The sequence below is a fragment of the Rutidosis leptorrhynchoides genome, chromosome 7, assembly GCF_046630445.1.
Source record: "Rutidosis leptorrhynchoides isolate AG116_Rl617_1_P2 chromosome 7, CSIRO_AGI_Rlap_v1, whole genome shotgun sequence".
NCBI classification, from domain to species: Eukaryota; Viridiplantae; Streptophyta; class Magnoliopsida; order Asterales; family Asteraceae; genus Rutidosis; species Rutidosis leptorrhynchoides.
The window spans coordinates 41,514,488-41,537,182 of NC_092339.1; the positions used below are offsets into that span (position 1 = coordinate 41,514,488).

General features: G+C 36.9%; 2 protein-coding genes across 2 annotated transcripts in view; both read left to right on the forward strand.

The window, feature by feature from the left end:
• Window positions 1-16,640, forward strand: part of LOC139859139 (UDP-glycosyltransferase 83A1-like) — a 28,631-nt gene extending 11,991 nt beyond the window's left edge. Inside the window, exons 2-3 of the mRNA XM_071847942.1 lie at window positions 11,444-11,828; window positions 15,733-16,640. Coding sequence (XP_071704043.1) covers window positions 11,444-11,828; window positions 15,733-16,640 — 1,293 coding nt within the window. The remainder of the gene's footprint in view (window positions 1-11,443; window positions 11,829-15,732) is intronic.
• A 973-nt stretch (window positions 16,641-17,613) lies between these two features.
• Window positions 17,614-19,394, forward strand: LOC139856824 (UDP-glycosyltransferase 83A1-like). Its single transcript, XM_071845530.1, has 2 exons — window positions 17,614-18,094; window positions 18,475-19,394. Exons 1-2 carry the CDS (start codon window positions 17,614-17,616, stop codon window positions 19,392-19,394), a joined length of 1,401 nt encoding a protein of 466 aa, XP_071701631.1.
• The last annotated feature ends 3,301 nt before the right edge of the window (window positions 19,395-22,695 follow it).

A 22,695-nucleotide genomic window follows, 5' to 3' on the forward strand; every position in this document is an offset into this window, starting at 1 on the left:
ACAGCGAACAAGGCACTTTCGAAGGTGCTTGAGTGGGAAAATAATTTCGATATTGAGGCTGTTGATCTCGAGGAGGATATAGACTTTGGTAATTTTAACGATCAAGGCGAGGATGAGCTAGGTTTGGATATTGCTAAAGGCACAAGCGAGAACCCACTGTCAGTAATTCCTCTAAATATTGATTATTCTTTACGTGATTTTTTGGCAAAGCAGGATCGTCTGAATCACTCAGTTGTATTTGATGATTTAGAAGAAGGGGAGATCCCGCCGGATCTAAGCGCTGAGGAGCAGGCCGAGCTAGTGCGTCAAGAGCAACAAACAAGTACTTCAGCTGACGCAACTGCTAGCTCATCTTTTGAGAATCGTTACGATTCTAGTGATGATTTTGAGGAAATTGTCGTAAGTAATGAAAACGACAAAGATTTTGATGAAGTAATTATTGAAGATGAACCAATAGGTGATTTTCCAGAGTACGAATGTAATAACGATAAAGATCTACCTACATTTCAAGACTACTTCAAAATGAATGAAGAGCTTCTAAACCGTAAATGCGAAGAAAAAGAAAAGACCGAAGATTTGCCTCCAGGGTTTTTACCGGTCAAGATAAATAAAGAAAAGATAGAAGTTCTAGAAGCTGAGTGGAAGATCCTGTTGAGGATCAGAAAATATTGTGAGAAGCCAGCGCCGGAACCTGAATGGATGAATTACATTAATAGACCGGCGAATCTTTTAGCTAAAGGAAAAATAATTGCGTGGGCCTACATTAAAGAGTTGAATATATACGCAATAAAGAAGGAGTACGGAGTGGATTACATCAAACATGGATACGAGTTCACGTCTCTACCGTACTTTGAATTTATGCAGGTGGCTAGGCTCAAAATGTTATATAGGGATTATGACGGAATTCCTAATATTGTCTGCAAGAAGATAAGACACTCGTACTTGGCAAAGAACTTTGAGGGATTCGGCCCTCAATTTCCCACGATCACTTATCGAACAAACAAGAAAACGGGCGAACGAAGAAAGATTGTCAAATACAAGCCAGTAAATTATATGAGAAAGGTTCCTGTGATGAAAATGCCGCAGAACTTTAGCCCACGTTTTCGCTGGTGGTACTACGATGAACGCTCAGAGGAGGCAGTCATCGTTTTGGACAAATTGAAGGAAGATGAGACAGACTCGATACGGGTTTTAGATCCCGTTTGGTTGAGAAATTGCTGTGAAGCTGACATCTTCACATTGTACTACAATCGGATGCTGTACAGGCCAGAAAATAGAGTTCAAGCACAACAGTACATTCGTGTTGCAAAGGTTTGCTATTTGAACAATATGGTTACAGATCCGTACAGAGATTGAAGCAGATCGAAGACTTATGAGGAACTAGGTCTTAGGGGGAGTTTGTTAGTGCATATTTTGTAATCCCTAGTTCCATGAACTTTAACGTTTTATTCGATCATGTTGTAACCTGTAATATTGTTAAACGTTGATTGTCGATGTGTTATTTTATATTTGTAAACGTTTAAATATAATTCGTAATATTACTCGACAGTCGGCCGACTGACATGGTCAGTCGACCGACTGTCATTCACTGTCGACCGACATAGGAACTGAGGTATTTAAGCCTAATTAATCTTCATTAATTTGGTTAACAACTCAGCACATCACACACACACGAAAAACACTTCTTGGTCGAGTCTCTCTCAATCTTCATGTCCAAATACCACAGAATGTCAGTCTAGGCTTCGTGTTTATCAAGATCTAGTCTTGGTTTGACTTGTACGAACCCGAAAACCCATAGATATTCGTTTAAGCTCTTTCTATTGTTATTCCGCCTCTAGATCGTGTTAGGTTGATTCTAAGATCTTCTCACTCAGCGTCTACAGATGGTCTGTATTCCTCCTGATGGGCTGGAACCATGGGAGGACAGGGCCGACATTTGTAAGTTGACCTGGTCAATATTAAAAACCATGCCAACTAAGCTGGAGACACTTATAGAGACGATTAACAATGAAGATGGAAATGATAAAATCACATGTGTTATTGCTGATGATTGCATGGGATGGGCCATAAAAGTTGGAAACAAGATGGGAATCAGAACAGCAGCTTTCTGGCCTGCCTCGGTTGCTACATTGGCCTCCGTATTAAGCATTCCGAAACTGACTGATGATGGAATAATAAACCACAAAGGTGAGTTATATATAAAATTATATTATATACTACTATGTCATTTAAAGGTAAATAATTTTCCGTATACTTCTAAATAGTTTGATTTGTATGAGTTTATTTCAAAAGCTTCAAGTTACAGTACAAGTTTCTCAAAGCGCTGTTTAACTGCATTATATATGAACTCATAAACAATCTTATTTAAACATTTAAAAATATTATAATATACCGAAGGGATAATAAGTGTTGGGTGTGTGAGTTGTTGTTCTAAAAAAGGTATATATTTGAAAGGGAAAATTGTTTGAAATGCATTGAATTTTCATCAAATTTCTATTGTATGCATTCAACTTTTGAATTTGTACTATTGTATGCAAGTTGTGACTTATAAGTTATAATACATCAGGTAACATATCATCAACATTAATTTTTTAACGTTGTTAGTCCCTCTCAATATAATGACTGTTAGTTATCATCCCTTCTTTTTAAATTTCAGTCATCTTCATCATCTTCTTTCAAAATCATAACCTATTGAAATGAAATACTTTATATTATATATTTTTCATCTCTAAGTAAAGAAAAAGTATAAGATTAAACTTGAGATTTCACCAAAATGTTTCTCTACTCCACTTTGGAGAGTGGTATGTACACAATCTATTTTTTTTATGTACACAACCATCATTTTTTACAGACTTACAGTGTTGTACTGTACAACAGCGTAAAACATGATGGTTGTATACATAACAAAAATGAGTTGTGTACATATTATCACCCCACTTTTAATGTACAATAAACTGCTATGCGTCGGCTCATCAGCAACACATCTTCGGGTGGCAAGGGAAATAGTCGCAAACGCGCTACACAAGAATTTTATCTAATGAGGCCACGTATATATTAGTAATATTATTTGTCCTCCCCGGATAACTTTATTGGATAGTCCTCCTCCAATTACCCTCATTAGACTAGGAAACTAGCCATGTTGTACCAATCCAATTTCATCAGATAAAAATATAAAGATATTTATGTAATTATTTCTAAATGTTTTATTGTAGGCTGGCCTCTAAGTGATGAGATAATTCAACTATCAGAAGCCATGCCACCTATAATTACTTTTAGGGACGACCTAATTAGGGACGACATAAAGTCGTCCCCAAAAATACACTAATGACAAAAATTTGGGCAGCTTTTCGCGAAAAGTTTGACCACTTTTTTAGGGACGACATTTAGGGACGACATGTCGTCCCGAAAGAAAATTTATTTTTTTATTATTTCTCGTGTCAAAAACTGGCTCCAAAAAGCAAAAAATTTCGCGCCAATTTTTTAGGGACGATATGTCGTCCCTATATGTCGTTTCCAAATAAAATTCCATTTTTAATTTTTTGTCGGTGAAAAAAAATTTGGCTCCAAAAAGGTGAAAATTTTGGCGCCATATCTTTAGGGACGACATGTCGTCCCTAAAACCTTTAGGGGACGACATTTTTGCCAGATTTTTTCATATTTATACACACCATTATCAACAACATTATTAACATCAAACACACCATAAATGCTGACCCTTTCGCCGTTGATTGTCTCATTGGAAGTGTATTACGGAAATAAATTTCGTAATGAAATGAAACTTTTTAATTATACGAGTAGTTCGAAATCTACGTTCGAAGAAATTGACGTTTGTGACGTAGGTTTAGAGGACCTTTTATACTTTTTGAAAGAAATGGTTCCGTTCGAACACACAGACGTTTTGTATTACGAAGATGACTGTGTCCGGAATTAAATTACATTATAACGACGAACATTAAACGAAAATCATACAAAGTTATTGAAATTAAATGACACTGATAACATCGAGGTGGATATCATACAAACTTACCGAATAAACACGCATTTCAACGACGAACATAAAATGAAGATTATACAAACTTACTGAAAACTTATTAATGAAAAACACTAACGACGACGATGATGACTACGAGCATCCGACCTAGTGTATTAACTTTCAGAACCTGAGCTCGATGCTGTCAATATTTCAGCAACGAAGGACGTCCTGTCGATAGATAATGTAGTTATCGGATGTCATCCCACGAGACCTTCAACCACACCAATACTAGTAAATAGACGGTTCAGAAATGCCCGTACGGAAGATGAGGTCTTGTTTCTGCATAACGAAGCGGATTCATTCAGGAAGGCACCAAATGAGCAATATTTACTCTAATGTTGTGAGTCATGGACAAGTGACGACAAGCTTCAGTCATTGACAAACGAGTGACATTTAGTTCACGGTGGTACATGTTACTCCGGATAATTGCATTTCTCGTAGTAATATTTCCCGGACAAAGATATTCGTCAAGGATGCCTGAACATTCTACGGTCATGTAAGGAACCACAGTAGAACACACAAGTATGGTCATTTCATATTTTGAAATATCTTGAGGAAGAGCTTCGAGGTCTTCACCGAGAAAATAGATATTTTTGCCATCATATGGTACGCCCAATAGCACACCGAATTCTTGAAGAGTATACTCGTATTGCCATTTATAGATTCGAAACTTCACTAATTGTTCATTAGTGAATTCAAAGTTAGAATAAAATCCATGCACGAGTGTAGGAAAAAAGAACTTATCAAGCAAAAGGAAAGAAATCCAACACATTCTTCGAAATTCATGAGCGATCTCAGGAAATTTTGCAGATTCACTAATAGGTCTAGTCCTTAATGGGTGAGTCATAGTGTTATTATAGAGAGGGAGACTTGAATGGTGGATATGGATGAAAATAGTGTGTATGGATAGAATAGATAGTGGGGTTCATGTGACGAGTTTAATATCGGACGAGCTTACTGATCAAGCATAGAATAGATAGTGGGGTTCGTCCATGCTTAACATCAAAGATAAATGGGATTTAAGGATTTTTTATGTTTAACTCTCCGGTCCAGATTACCATGAATAACCCCGACGTGAGATGAAGATGTGAGATGAAGATCTCAACAGGAGTGGTTAAACATAACCCACCATCATTTGGGTAAGCCGGCTACGATGGCTTGCTGGGTGGTGTCGTGGACTTACAGTTCAAAGAGCGTTACCTATAGCTTTGCCCAACTGTTAGCTGCTGTGATTCGGTGAAGTCGGGTCCTTGAGGAGTTGATGTATATTGTTCTTCTAATCATCCTCTTATGAGAGGATTTGCGACACTTATTTATAGTCAAGATCCTTTGTCTCTTAGTGACATGAGGTAGGACAAAAAAGACATATTTGCAATGCCGTACCGGTTGTCCTGCCAAAGCTTTCGGAAGGTAAAAGTGGTCCCCTAGCCTGTCTGCTAACGGTTTTCCTACAAGGATGGTGAAACCAATAGTATCTCCTGTTGTTCGTACGATGTTAGGATTATGCAACCAATAGCATCGCCTATTGTTCGTACGATCTTGGGATCGTGCAACCAATAGCAGTGCCTGCTATTCGTACGATGTCGGGATCGTTCAACCAATAGCAGTGCCTGTTATTCGTACGATGTTGGGCTCAGACGCCCTTTTTTTATGCCTTAATGATTACATCCGTGTGGTTAAGGCGTGACATTGTCTTATTAGTAGCTTAAGTTTGCTACGATGACCACATGCTAGTTGCTTGTGATATAGATAAATAGCGCATGCGGTCATGCAGATCATTACTTACACTTACAAGACAAGTTGAAAACTTATTAGACGGGCTCAACGCTTGATGCATATCGGACGAGCTTACGACTTATAAGACAAGCTAAAAGCTTATTGGATGGGCTTAAGGCTTAACAAATGAGTTGAAAGCTTATAGAATAAGTGTTATACTTATCATACATGTTGAAGGCTTATCGAATGCAATTTATACTTATTGGGCGAGTTCGACGGTGGTTGTGGAACGCGAAGGGTGTAGATCAGGAGATGTCTGGCGGTGGATTGTGACAAAAGAAAAATATTTGTATTTATAATGGGTTATTATTTGACATCTATAGTTAATATTAAAATGCTATAACGATGACGTCATAAATAGGTATTTTCTTTCATTGAAAAAAATCAAAAAGAAAAATAGAAAAAAATATAACCCACTTGGATGACATCATAAATCAATTTAATTTACAATTAAAATTTAATCTTTACAATTAAATTAATTATGATTAAGATATAAATTAATAAAAGATGCAGCCTTTATTCCTTTTGTAAGTTACGGAGTATTTGTTTTTTTATATGGTAAATAAAATTACCCCATGCTCCGCAATATATTCGCTAAATCAAAAAGCATATACGGATACAAATCATATATGGATTCAAATATATTCAAATACGGATTCTCTTTTCGAGATTAATTATGTTACATATATATGCGAAAATACATGTATCTATATGTTTCTAAAAACAACGACAAGTTTCTTAGTCAGAATCTGTAGTTTTACGGGTCTTTAAACTAAACGACTTTAGCAATTACATTCACTTAATTCATAAAACATATTATTAAACTGTTTCGTTTAACCAAACCCGTGATTTCACGGGTCATTTCACTAGTGTCACCAAAATTTATTGTTTTGTGTTTATAGTCCATCCGTATTTTAATAATAATTTTGTAGGTCATCTAAGTTAATCTTTTTATTTTTGTAGATCACTTCCCGATCTATAATCCTTATTTTTAAACTTGTTGTTTTTTTAATTTAAAGTTTAAACTAATAAATACGTATTAATTTTTTTTAAGAAATATCATTGTTGAAAAATTGTATTTTATATTAAAAAATGTTACCCGGAAAATTTTTGTTTAGGCGCTAAATGAAAATGAAAATGAAAAGTTTAAATTAATTTAAAATGAGATGTGTGCAAGAACCCTCAGTTCACTCTTTCAGCTACTCACCCCATCTCTTTTCTCTCCCAACCGCCGTCCTAGGTACAATATCCGGCGAAAACTCCGGTAAAACACCATTATTTCAAGATTTAAGCATGTATCGATACTCCTAACATCTTCTAAGGTATTTACTGTTGGTTTATTTTGGCTAGTAGAAGATATGTTTATCCCACATTGGTGGGAGGAAGATGTGAGGGGTGAGTGACTTGGTTATATAAGAGGGGCTAAGTCTTCATTTCAAATCGCACCAATCAATACACTTTAGGTATTTGATTATTTCTTTCTTTCTTACCCTTGTTTGAGAGTTGTATTAGTTAAATATTTTGGAGAGTGTAGTTGGCTTAAGAGAGTCTTCTATATCATTGTAACAATTTGTGATATAGTGTATTTCTCTCTTTGGGGGCCGGTGATTTTTCTCCTGTTTTGGAGTTTCCACGTTAAATCTTGTGTTGTGTATTGTTCTTATTTCTTTACTATTATTGTTGGGCTGAGTGGTGGGAATTAGTGAGGCCGTAATTTCCCAACAACTGGTATCAGAGCGTCAGGTTTGACGGGGGTCTCGGTTATAGGAGTCGGAGTATGCTCTGTGGTTGCCACGTGAGTGGATCGTCCACATCAGAAACGAGTTCTATTGATCGTATAGGGTATCTGGTTAGACAATATTTTTTCTGATTCGTAGTAATAGTTGGATTTGTTAGTGGCCTAGTTGTGGATTTCCGATTTAAAGGGTCCTTGCTACCTGCTACATCTTTTGGCTATTCGAAACGTGAGCAAAATCAGAGAAAGTTGTTGTCTATAGGATACGGATACGATGTCGAAGTTCAGTCCAATGAGGCTTGATGTAGAGAAATTTGATGGGATGATCAATTTTGGCTTATGGCAGGTTCAAGTCAAGGATGTGTTGATTCAGTCCGGTTTACACAAGGCTTTGAAGGGTAAACCCACCCTTGTTCCTGGCAGTGATTCTAGCAGAAAGTTCGATGAAGAAGAATGGGATGATATGGATTTGAGGGCAGCAAGTGCGATTCGTTTGTGTCTTGCAAAGAACGTGCTTGCAAATGTGCACGGGTTATCAACGGCAAAGGAGCTTTGGGTTAAACTAGAGCAGTTGTACCAGGGCAAGGGCATCTCAAATCGGTTGTGTCTTAAAGAACAATTTCATACTCTGCGTATGGATGGGGGTTCAAAGATTTCAGATCATCTAAGTATTCTTAACGGTATTGTTTCAGAACTGGAGGCTATTGGAGTTAAAACGGATGATGAAGATAAAGCTTTGAGGTTGATATTATCTTTATCATCGTCTTATGAACACATGAAACCTATTTTGATGTATGGGAAGAAAACTCTGAAGTTTGAAGACGTTACTAGCAAGCTCCTATCCGAGGAGAAAAGACTGGAAGGTAACGGGGTCTCGTCATCAGGAGATACGATAGTGTTGTGTTCGGATAGGCAGAAGAGAAACTCTAGAAAGAATCTGACATGCTGGAAGTGCGGGAAGACTGGACATGTAAGGGTTAATTGTCCCGGTGGAGCTAATCCGGCAAATGGCTCCAAAGACGCTAACATTGTCTCCGTTGTTACGGAGAGTGACGAATTCCTCTGAAGTCACGTCATCCTCATGGTGTGTCCGCGCCACCGTGGAAAGGGATGTTCGTTAGCGGTTCCACAATTACACATGGGCATTGGTTTGGCGTTGATGCAGGTTGTGTGGTGGAAACTGATGTTGTAGCTGATGAAACTTCCAGGGAAAGCCAAACAGGAAGTTGCACCATAAAGTTTCAGCTGGTTGTTCAACAACATGTGCCGAGGTGAAATGCTTGGAATGTGATATTCTAAGTGCTATACTCTTAATGGTGGAGTATGATAATTCTTGTTAAGAGTTATGATTGTCTGTGATGACAATGATTGTCGGCTTAGACAATGTTCGATGAAGATGCAAGTTTTGTCTCTTGGGAGATAATGTCAACGGCATGAAGATGAGGATCTTGAAGTTGTCGTCGAGGAAGCGTCTACATCGGTTATCCTTGCAATGTGGAAGCATGGTTATCTTCTTCTATCCAAAAGGTGAAGATTTGTTGGTTTATTTTGGCTAGTAGAAGATATGTTTATCCCACATTGGTGGGAGGAAGATGTGAGGGGTGAGTGACTTGGTTATATAAGAGGGGCTAAGTCTTCATTCCAAATCGCACCAATCAATACACTTTAAGTATTTGATTATTTATTTCTTTCTTACCCTTGTTTGAGAGTTGTATTAGTTAAATATTTTGGAGAGTGTAGGTGGCTTAAGAGAGTCTTCTATATCATTGTAACAATTTGTGATATAGTGTATTTCTCTTTTTGGGGACCGGTGGTTTTTCTCCTGTTTTGGAGTTTCCACATTAAATTTTGTGTTGTGTATTGTTCTTATTTCTTTACTATTATTGTTGGGCTGGGTTGTGGGAATTAGTTAGCCGTAATTTCCCAACATTTACCACCTAAAATTCTAACTTTTTGATTAATAGTTAGCTATAATTTGTTCTAGTCATTTTAGGGTAAAAATTGAGCAATTCGTCGACCACCTCTGTCGTTACTCCAGCACCAGAGCTCTCAAATTGGTAACAAATTCGATTTTGTTATTTTTATTAATATATTCTTTTGTATTTCAGTATTTGATTAGATGGATTAATTCGAATGTTTTGTTAAATCTATGGTTTATTTGATGTAATTGTTAACACTGTTTGAGTCATCTATTTGTTCCCCAGTCAGAATATGGAGCAATAAATAAAATCTTCTTATAACAGTTTATGGAATTTGAATGGGAGTACTAGTGTCTTTACAATACAGTTATCAAATTAAGAACCAAGTTATAATACAGTTCTACTTAGTAACTTCTCTTGATAAATTAGCTGAAATACTTTTTCTTGGCTAATTTAGTTGGATAATAATAACATCTAAAGATCGTGATTTGATTCATAACCCACTTGTTTACTTAAAATACTTTTTCTTGGTATTGTTTGATGTATACAGAGTGCAGCCTAGAGCAACTGAGCAAGTGTTAAATTTATTCATGGAAATCAGTAAGCTGAGCATGGCAGCAAGGTATTGCAAGGTACAACTGTTCATTGCTATATATTGACTCAATCATAGTAATTCTATTGGATATTAATTTCTAATCATATAATAAATTGCTACCTCAGCTACAACACGCATGCCACCTATTAACATGTTAATATTATGATTGATATAAATCTTTTTGAGCGTTTATGTTTTATTATCCGTTTGTTTTTTTATTGCCACAAGGTGGCATGCCTAATCACTCTTGTGATAATTTTATGTGTATTTGGCTTCTAAGAAAAACACCATTTGTGGAGAAGAAAGAATGTGCACGTTCATTAGGAGTTATTATAAAAGTGAAGCCTCAAGCGAAGAAAGAAACAATGTGCACTTTTTCATTTGGTCATCTCTGAAGGATGTAAAGCCGTCTTGAGAGTATGATTCTACTACAATCAATACGAAGATGGGAAGTCGTTGATGTTAATTAATATTGAGTGGCAAATTGGGGTAAATGTGTTAAATTGGGTTAATAGTGGTCAATATGGGTCAAATTGGGTCAATCTGGGTCTAATTGGGTTAATATGTGTCAAATTGGGTCAATATGGGTCAAATTGAACCAAATGGTCGATTGGGGTAAATATTGGTCAATATTAGTCAATATTGATTATAATAGGGTAACGTTGACCCCGGTGGAAGCGAAGGTGAAGATGATGACGGTGAAGATGATGAAGGTGAATTAGAAGATGAAGATGATGATGATGGTGAAGAAGAAGATGACGGGTAAGTATGTAGTTGGACTTGTTTGCTACTCGGATAATATTTAACGTTATGGTTGTGTACGTAAACTCGGATTTGTTATTTTGGATGTGGAAACGTTTGTAAACTTTGTTAACTTTGGAGACATGTTAGTTAATAATGTTATGGTTGTGTTTATGTTATGATTGTTTATTTTTTTTGCATCGTACAACAGGTTTAAATTATATTGAATTGGCCCGTTTTACGGCTGGTGCGTACCGCAAAATCAAAACTGCCAAAAAAAAAGTTCCAGTAACTTTTAGGGACGACATGTCGTCCCTAAAAGTCGTCCCCAATACTATTTTTTTGCATTTTATTTAATAAATAAATATTTATATTATTATTTTAATATTATTTTTTTAGGGACGACATGTCGTCCCTAAAAGGTCGTCTGAAATTGATCCATTCGTATGACAACAGAAAAGTCAAAGTGGGGTCCACTGTCGTCTCCAAAGAATTGGTTGTCGTCTCAAAAGAGTTTTAGCGACGGAGTATCCGGGACGACTAAAAGGGGACGACATGTCGTCCCCAAAAGTCATCCGGGACGACATGTCGTCCCTAATTCCCAAAAAAAGTCGTCCCTAAAGGACCATTTTCTAGTAGTGAAGGTTACTTTCGTAAATACAGAGGTCAATCACAAGCTCGTTACAAGCAGTTGGTTAGACAAAGTTAGTTTTGGGGAGCTAATGGAGATGGTCTGTATTCCTGATGGGCTGGAACCATGGGAGGACAGGGCCGACATTTGTAAGTTGACCTGGTCAATATTAAAAACCATGCCAACTAAGCTGGAGACACTTATAGAGACGATTAACAATGAAGATGGAAATGATAAAATCACATGTGTTATTGCTGATGATTGCATGGGATGGGCCATAAAAGTTGGAAACAAGATGGGAATCAGAACAGCAGCTTTCTGGCCTGCCTCGGTTGCTACATTGGCCTCCGTATTAAGCATTCCGAAACTGACTGATGATGGAATAATAAACCACAAAGGTGAGTTATATATAAAATTATATTATATACTACTATGTCATTTAAAGGTAAATAATTTTCCGTATACTTCTAAATAGTTTGATTTGTATGAGTTTATTTCAAAAGCTTCAAGTTACAGTACAAGTTTCTCAAAGCGCTGTTTAACTGCATTATATATGAACTCATAAACAATCTTATTTAAACATTTAAAAATATTATAATATACCGAAGGGATAATAAGTGTTGGGTGTGTGAGTTGTTTAATAGATTGAGTGTAGAAGAGGATTACGTTGCCCCTACGGACGCAGACCAGATATGGAATCGCATGGCGTCCACTATCAGAGATGTGGCAAAAGAGACCTTAGGAGTGGCTATAGGGACATCGAGAGCCCATAAGAGTAGAAGAGAGTCGTGGTGGCTTAGTGACGATGTCCAATCGAAAGTCGCGTTAAAGCAGACGAGGTTTAAGGAGCTCATTACTCTTGGAGAAGGGACACCTGAAGAGAGAACTAGGGTAGAAGAAAGATATAAAGAAGCTAAAAGAGAAGCTAAGAAGGCCGTAGCAATTGCAAAAGACAAAGCATATGAAGACTTGTATAGAAAACTAGACTCTAAAGAGGGAGCTAATGACATATATAGGATAGCCAAAGCTAGGGAGCGAGGAAGGAGGGACTTAGGTAACATCAAATATATCAAGGATGTAGCAGGGCAAAGTATAGTGAGAGAAGACCTTATTAGGAAAAGATGGGAAGAATATTTTGCATCCCTTTTCGGTAGGGGAAGACCAGAGCGGAACGGTGAACCCCACGAGGTTCAGGAGTTTCAAAACAACTGTTTCTGCACGAGGATTAATCAGGAGGAAGTTAGATTGGCCCTACGAAAGATGGGGAGAAACAAAGCAGTAGGACCAGACCAAATTCCGATTGAGGCGTGGAAGTGCCTAGGAGGTGACGGGGTTAGATGGTTGACAAACCTTTTCAACACGACGTTTAGAAGCGCAAATATGCCTATGGAATGGAGACTCAGTGAGGTTATTCCCATTTACAAGAACAAGGGAGATGCACAATTATGTAGTAACTATAGAGGCATAAAGTTACTCAGTCATACTATGAAGCTTTGGGAAAGAGTGATCGAGACGAGGCTCAGACGCGAGACAAAGGTTTCAGAGAACCAATTCGGCTTCATGCCAGGACGCTCGTCGATGGAAGCGATTCACATAGCTAGAAGCCTTATGGAGAAGTATAGGGAAAAGCAAAAGAACCTACACATGGCGTTCTTAGACTTGGAAAAAGCTTATGACTGTGTCCCGCGTGAGCTGATTTGGAAGACTCTTAATGCTAGGGGAGTCCCAAGTAGATATATAAGATCTATTAGAGATATGTACGAGGGGGCGAAGACTCGTGTACGTACGACGGTAGGAAACACAGAGTTTTTCCCGGTAGAGGTTGGTTTACATCAGGGATCTGCCCTTAGCCCTTATCTTTTCGCTTTGATCCTAGACGAGTTGACTCATAGGATACAAGACAACATCCCATGGTGCCTGATTTTCGCCGACGATATTGTATTAGTTTCGGATTCTCAGGATGAGCTTAACAGGAGGCTAGAGCAATGGAGGATCGCCTTAGAATCAAATGGCCTACGTATTAGCAGACTTAAATCGGAGTACCTTAGATGCGATTTCAAGGGGGGCGAAGAGGAACACGACGATATAGTGGATATCAGAATTGGGGATCAGATTCTACCCCCGCAAGAGTCCTTTAGATATTTAGGCTCGATGCTTCACATTTCGGGAAGGATAGATGAGGATGTGACGCATCGTATACGAGTAGGATGGTTGAAGTGGAGGGCTGCGAAAGGGGTGTTGTGCGACAAGAAGGTCCCACTTAAACTGAAAGGTAAATTCTTTAAGGTGGCAATTAGACCAGCCATGTTGTACGGATCAGAGTGTTGGCCAATGACGAAGGCCCAAGAGAGGAGGATGGAGGTGGCAGAAATGAGGATGCTTAGATGGACGTGTGGTAAGACCATGCTAGATATGATACCAAATGGAGTTTTTAGAGAGAAATTGGAAGTTGGGAACATCATCAACAAACTTAGGGAAGGACGACTTAGATGGTTTGGGCATGTTAGGAGGCGCCCACTTTTAGCCCCAGTTAGGAGAGTCGAGACCCTCGCCGTTGGCGGCGTAAGGAGAAGGGGTAGACCTAGACGTAGGATGGAGGATAGATTGAAGCTTGACATGAAAGAGCTCCTACTGACGGAGGACATGACTTCTGATAGGAGCCTGTGGAGGAGTAGAATTAGAATTATTGAGTAGGTTTTTTTTTTTTTTTTTTTTTTTTTTTTTCATTGTATTAGTTACTTTTATTATACAACTACATATATAACTATAACCAGATATTCAATAACCACACTATTTATACCCCTCTACATGGTTTATATGCCTTTGTATCTATGTATATGTTTTTAGGCTATATATATGTACCGATGTATATGTTTGTATCTCTATATATATGTATCTATGTATCTAAGTGCATGTATTGGTGTATGTAGGTTTGTCTGTCTTGTATCTGTACCTAGGTATATATATCTACGAATGTATCTATATGTATTTATGTTTAAGCATGAGTTTTTTTTTTTTTTTTTTTTTCATGCTTTCGTGTGGTATATATACATCGATGTGTGTGTCTGTGTGGGTGCGTATATGTATATGTATATGTATATGTATATATCTTGTTTGTCTGTATGTCTACCTGAAATTAAATGGTTATGTGCACTATTTTATTCATGCTCTTTGCCCTACTGTTGTGCATTACTGCTATATGTGTCCCCTTTATGGTTACTGTGTATGGTTGCTTCTTGCTAGGCGCTCATTACTCGTACAGGTACGTATCATTTGCCATGTCTATTTCGTTCTTATGAGCTCTTCGGGCCGGAGGTCCTTTAGGAAGCAATCTCTTTTGCGCTAGAGTAGAGGGAGGGACGACCTTATCTAGGCGCGGGTTCTATACCCGCGGGTGGAGTAGTGACTTCCTTCTAATCTAGGGTACGAGGAATGATTGTCTACACTCACCTCCCCCATACCACACTTTCGTTGGATTGGGTAATGTTGTTGTTGTTGTTGTTGTGTGTGAGTTGTTGTTCTAAAAAAGGTATATATTTGAAAGGGAAAATTGTTTGAAATGCATTGAATTTTCATCAAATTTCTATTGTATGCATTCAACTTTTGAATTTGTACTATTGTATGCAAGTTGTGACTTATAAGTTATAATACATCAGGTAACATATCATCAACATTAATTTTTTAACGTTGTTAGTCCCTCTCAATATAACGACTGTTAGTTATCATCCCTTCTTTTTAAATTTCAGTCATCTTCATCATCTTCTTTCAAAATCATAACCTATTGAAATGAAATACTTTATATTATATATTTTTCATCTCTAAGTAAAGAAAAAGTATAAGATTAAACTTGAGATTTCACCAAAATGTTTCTCTACTCCACTTTGGAGAGTGGTATGTACACAACCTATTTTTTTTATGTACACAACCATCATGTTTTACAGACTTATAGTGTTGTATTGTACAACAGCGTAAAGCATGATGGTTGTATACATAACAAAAATGAGTTGTGTACATATTATCACCCCACTTTTAATGTACAATAAACTGCTATGCGTCGGCTCATCAGCAACACATCTTCGGGTGGCCAGGGAAATAGTCGCAAACGCGCTACACAAGAATTTTATCTAATGAGGCCACGTATATATTAGTAATATTATTCGTCCTCCCCGGATAACTTTATTGGATAGTCCTCCTCCAATTACCCTCATTAGACTAGGAAACTAGCCATGTTGTACCAATCCAATTTCATCAGATAAAAATATAAAGATATTTATGTAATTATTTCTAAATGTTTTATTGTAGGCTGGCCTCTAAGTGATGAGATAATTCAACTATCAGAAGCCATGCCACCTATAAAACCCGAGAACCTTGGATGGGTGGGCTTTAAGGACGTTGATACTGTGGAAGCGGCGTTCCAAATGCTAAAAGAAGCCGAAGAAGCTTCTAATATGTCAAATTGGTTTATTTGCAACTCCGCTATAGAGCTCGAGCCTGCAGCATTCAATTTGTACCCGCAACTGTTGCCGATCGGCCCCTTGCTGGCAAGTAACCGACTTGGTAACCAAGCAGGTCACTTCTGGCAAGAGGACCCAAGTTGCTTAACATGGCTCGATCAACAACCAGTATGTTCAGTCATTTATATCGCATTTGGGAGTTTCACTATTTTTGACCAAACTCAGTTTCAAGAACTGGCACTTGGTCTTGAACTTTGCAACAGACCCTTCTTGTGGGTGGTGCGACCTGGTATGACCAAAGAGACTACACCTGTTTACCCTAATGGTTATAAGGACCGGGTTGGGTCTCGTGATAAAATCGTGAATTGGGCACCACAACAGAAGGTGTTAGCTCATCCTTCTGTAACTTGTTTTGTGTGTCATTGTGGTTGGAACTCTACTCTGGAGGGTGTAACAAACGGACTCCCGTTTCTATGTTGGCCATATTTCGCTGATCAATTTCACAATGAAACTTACATTTGTGACATATGGAAGAATGGGCTAGGATTTAATAAAGATGAAGCTGGTATCATCACTTGCAGAGAAATAAAGAGCAAAGTAGAGCAGCTACTCGGTGATCAAACATTTAGAGAGAAGGCATTGGATATTAAAGAAAAGGTTACTAGTAGTGTGACAAAAGGCGGACGCTCACACAATAATCTTAACAGTTTTATTAGGTGGATACAAGAGAAAAATACAGATGCGCGCCAAGGATGAATTTGTAATAAAGACATAAAAGCTTCCCTAGACTCTGCTGCAGATATGTATTATTGTCTTTCTTTATATATGATGGGCTGCATTTCTTTTATTGTTTCATATCTGCTAGTGTTGCTTATATGACTTATTGCATGTCATTGTTTAAACAGATTGCTTCATAGTTATAAGTTATAACATGTTCAAATGATTTATAATGACAAGTTGAAATCCAAAGAATAGAACTTTAAATTTATTTAACAACTATACGGAACTGAACCATTATGAAAATTTAACTGTGAACTTTATTAAGTTAACATCATATATAGATACATATTTAGGATGCTGTTAAGTTAAACTTTTGACATAAGAGTAAAAATGGTAAGACAGACACAAACATACATTTCTTAAAGTATAAAACCATGACATTGACATTGATAACAGACCCAATAATTAAAATTTAAATACATATATATGAATATGTTCAATAAACGTACTTAGGAATCATCTATTCCTGGTTACAGACATGCGCTTATGACAAAAATAAAAATAAAAATAAAGCCATGACACGTACATTGATAGCATACACAATATAATAAAAAAGTTGAGGAGCCACCAAGTCCTCTATAATGTTGACAAAAATTAAGGTCAAGACAGACACTAATAACAAATCCCATATATAGCAACCAGCCAACCAAGTCCTCTAATGTTGACAAAAATTAAGGTTAAGACAGACAAAACAACAACAACAAAACTCAATCTCTCACATGCGAGGTATGGGGAGGTGAGATGTAGACACTCCTAATAACAATTCTCCACCCACGGACAAACACTAATAACAAATCCAAAAGGTTAAGAAAATTAGTAAAACGTTAAAGCCGAGAACCAATAGAGCCTTGAGAGCTCAGCCATTTAGGTCTATATAAATGAGCTCACAATCAAGAAAATAAAGCACCAATTCTAACAAATACTCACAACAAATATAAAGTAGTAAAGCATGGTGAGACCGCATGTTCTAGTCATACCATATCCTGCACAAGGCCATGTAATTCCTACAATGGAGCTTGCTCAATGTTTAGTCAAACAAGGAGTCAAGGTTACTTTCGTAAATACAGAGGTCAATCACAAGCTCGTTACTAGTACTTGGTTCGAAAAAGATGTTTTCGGGGATCTAATGCAGATGGTCTGTATTCCTGATGGGTTAGAATTGTGGGAAGACAGGGCTGACCTTTTTAAGTTGACTTCGTCGATATTAAAAACCATGCCTAGCAAGCTGGAGACACTTATAGAGACGATCAATAAAGAAGATAGCAATAAAGTCACGTGCATTATTGCTGACGCTTGCATGGGATGGGCCATAAAAATCGCTAAGAAAATGGATATTAAAAGATCGGCTTTTTGGCCTGCCTCAGTTGCCACGCTGTCCACGATGTTGTCCTTTCAGAAGCTGATTGACAATGAAATCATTAATAAGAAAGGTGAAAAATTTCATAAAGCGTTTGCACCTTCGACCCATTCACTTTATAATGGGTCAAATAACGTTGTGTTTCGACCCATTTCATAAAACGTTGGCAATTTTGACCCATTTACTATTAGAGTTGTAAGGTTTTCCCTCTTCGGGTTACCTGGGAAGGCGAGTAATCTAACCTTATACTGTAATAGTGTACTGTACGCAGCCCATTAGGATTACTCTCCGGCTGTTTTCAACCTTTTCCCTGACCCATTTACTATTATTGCACAGAAAATGAACATACTGTTTGTTTCCGGGTCAATCCGACCTGCCCATCTTGTCACTTCTAATTTGAGTAAGCAAGACTTCTAAGATGTTATGTTGATTTTTCTTAAAACATTTCTTCAGGCGTGCCTCTAAACGGTAAGATAATTCAGCTATCAGACACCATGCCACCTATAAAATCTGAAAACCTTGGATGGGCGTGTTTTACGGACGTGGCAATTGTAGAAGTTTCTTTCGAAGTTGTAGTAGAAGCTGAAGAAGCTTCTAGAATGACAGAATGGTTTATTTGCAACTCAACAACAGAGATCGAACCGGCAGCGTTCAACTTGTACCCGCAACTCTTGCCGATTGGACCACTTCTGGCAAGCAACCGACTTGCTGACCAAGCAGGCCACTTTTGGCAAGAGGACTACACCTGCTTAACATGGTTAGATCAACAACCAGCACGTTCAGTCATTTATATTGCATTTGGTAGCTTCACTATTTTCAATCAAACTCAGTTCAAAGAATTAGCACTTGGTCTTGAACTTAGCAAGAGGCCGTTCTTGTGGGTGGTGCGTCCGGGTATGACCGAAGAGACTACAGCTGCTTACCCAAATGGTTATATGGACCGAGTGGGGTCTCGGGGTAGAATCATGAGTTGGGCACCGCAACAAAAGGTGTTAGCTCATCCTTCTATAGCTTGTTTCGTGAGTCATTGTGGTTGGAACTCTACTATAGAAGGTGCAACAAACGGGCTCCCGGTCCTGTGCTGGCCATATTTTGCTGATCAATTTCACAACGAGAGTTATATTTGCGACATCTGGAAAACTGGGTTACGATTCGATAAAGATAAAATGGGCATCATCACTCGAGGAGAAATAAAAAGCAAGGTAGAGCAGCTACTCAATGATGAACCATTTATAGAAAAGGCATTGGATATTAAAGAAAAAGTTGCAAGTAGTGTGACAAAAGGTGGACTGTCACACACAAATCTTAGCAGATTTATTGATTGGATACAAGAGAAAAATACAGATGCTAAGGATCAACCTGATCATATGTGAGCATGAATTTGTATAAAAGATTTGGGTATAGGCATTATATATAGTGTCTTACTTATTATGATCCATGTTCTAAAGCCCAAAGAATAACTATTTTTTGGATTTGGGTTAAATAAAATAGTTGGGCTGCACTTTTTGCATTTTAAAAAAAAAAATGCATATTTGAGTTACAATTTCTGAATCTAAGATTTGTTATTGTTAATTTAAATAATATTATGTATGTAAATCTTATACGGTATATATATATATATATATATATATATATATATATATATATATATATATATATATATATATATATATATATTGGTAGGATCAGGAGGGAAGTAACCAATCGGGGGGAAGCGGGGGGAAGCAAAAAATTATTTTTTTCGTTTTTTGAAAAAAAATTGTTCGCGAACATTATAGATTGGATGAAAATAAGAACATTTAGAAAAGACACTTCGTGATGAATGTTATTATTTTGGCGGGAAAACGCTCGAAGAAGTAATATATAACAATTATCGTATTTTTCGAGCGTATGATGAGGTTTTAGACATTAGGGTTTAGATATTAGGGTTTAGATATTAGGGTTTATAGGGTTTAGATATTAGGGTTTAGAAATTTAGGGTTTAGGGTTTAGATTTAGGGTTTAGATTTAGGATTTAGATTGGGTTTTTAACACGAACGGTTTAGAGTTTAGGGTTTAGGGTTTAGGGTTTAGGATTTAGGGTTTAGGGTTTGGTGTTTTGGGTTTATGGAATAAACCCAAAACACCAAACCCTAAACCCTAAACCCTAAACTCTAAATCGGGCTAAATTTTACTTCACAAAACATGAAGAAAAAAAACGTTAACATTCTTCACGAACAATATTATCTTGAATGTTATTTTTGTCGATCGTTTTCCCGCCAAAATAATAACATTCATCGCAAAGTGTCTTTTCTAAATGTTCTTATTTTCATCCAATCTATAATGTTCGTGAACAAAGTTTTTTCAGAAAACGAAAAGAAAAAAAATTTGCTTCCCCCCGATTGGTTACTTCCCCATTGATCCTGCCCCTATATATATATTTTTTTTTAGGAAAGCAAAGACTTAATTAAACACCAAAAACCACAAGGACTTGAAATACAAAGGAGCACGCAAGGAGCATGCTGAAAACAAGACCCACCATATCACCTATGACCCATATGGAATCCAAATATACCTAAACAATTACGGTACACAGCAAACACCTATGGAGACCACCAAAACACAGCATAAAATATAACACCTTTGGGATTAGCCTTCCATGTTTCGAAATCACCAACAAACCATTTGGACCTTTTCGAAAGCCAGAGATGGGTCATCACTTTAAGACTGATCATTACGTCTTCCTTCAAAATTGCTTGTCGCCTTACCGGTTGACAATGAACCACCTTATTTTTCCAATTCCATATGAGCCACAACAAAGCGTAACGAGAAGCGAGAGCAGCCATATTTGAATTATCTGAGCCCGTACTATAGTCAATTGTTAGATAGCACATACAGAACTAAATAACATTGAAGAGTAAAAACTTTGAATCTAAAAGATACCATGGAACATGAAAATGTTAACTAATGAAATGTTGTAATATACTATATACTAATTATATTATATTATAGTAATATACTAATTAGATTATAATTATATGTGAAATTTACTCGCACCAAAATTGTGTTAGGAATTATGGATCGGAAACAACACAATTGATGCCAATTACAGCCTACAAGGCCACAATCAATAAACACAAAGGCAAACACTATTAAATCGACAACCAAACACACTATATTTTGTATTATTTTCGTGATGTAGGGTTTACAGATAATAAAAAAGGGTATTTTGACATAGACCCTCTGACCGTGTGTTGACAATGTCAACCAGCGTATCCACCATGAAAGGGAATTGCGCCGGCAAATTACCTCCCCCTGTTAACTCAAATATGGAGACACGAAATCGAACCTTCGTGAGAGCAATACACAAGTGTGCCCAAGGATCAAAGGTATCGGGTACCATTCACGCCGAGGCGCGTTGGTAGGGTTTACATATAATAGGGTTACATTATGTAGGAAACTAACATATGACTATGAGTTTGTTTGGATGACAAGCTTTTAGGAGCTTATGAGAGCTTAAGCTTATTTTTTCATAAGCTCTAACTATAAACTTTGTTTGGCATACAAAAACAAAAATGCTTAATCGACCACTTTGTTGTCTGGATTAAACATCATTTAACTTTAATTTAAAACAAAATATCAGTACCAATACTATTAAATATTATTAAAAGAAAGTCATGCGTAAAGCCTAACTATCGTTTTTATCAAAAAAAAAAATATTATCGATGGTCCCGAACTTTGTTTCAGAAATCAAGATGAAACTAAACTTTAAATTCATCACGTTTGGTCCCATGTTTTCCAACTTAATCCCAGCTGGTCCCTGAACATAAACGTCGTTAGCTTCTCCAAGGTTACCTCAGGCACGTGATTTGTAACTGCTAGGCATATTTGTCTTTTTGATTAACACTTATTTACCCTAATTTGTGTGTTTAAAAAGCAATTGACCCATAAATCAAAATACAGGTGGTTATATATTATAAGCCCTAATTCCCAAATTGAAGTAGCTCCGTTCCCAAAAGGCATTATGCTCGTTGACTGCAGTAGTATATAACCACCCGTATTTTGATCTACGGGTCAATTGCTTTTTAATACACAAATTAGGGTAAATCATTGTTAAATAAAGAAAAACATATATGCCCAGCAGTTGCAAATCACGTGCCTGAGGTAACAATGGGGAAATTAACGTCGTTTATGTTCAGGGACCAGACGTGTTTAAGTTGGAAAACATGAGACCAAACGTGATGAATTGAAAGTTTAGGTCTTATCTTGATTTCTGATACAAAGTTCGGGGACCAACGATGATATTTTTTCTTTTTATCACTATGTAACCGAAACCCATTAGAAAATGCTACTATGTTTAACTTACATTTCTAACACTCCGGAAATAAGTAAGTGATTAAGTTAATAGTGAACTAGTGGCTAAATCAATAATATTGATATTTATGTTAATTTTTATCACATAAAAGTAAAAGGATGTACAATATTTACCGAACAAAAAAATTTGCAATAAGTAGTGAAATATTAACTTTAACAAGCATATAACTTTTAAACACTTGTATTTAATTGGATAGAATAATATATAATATTATAATTTATAATAATAATAATAATTATAAAAATAATAATAATAATAATAATAATAATAATAATAATAATAATAATAATAATAATATTAATATTAATATGAGTATTGTT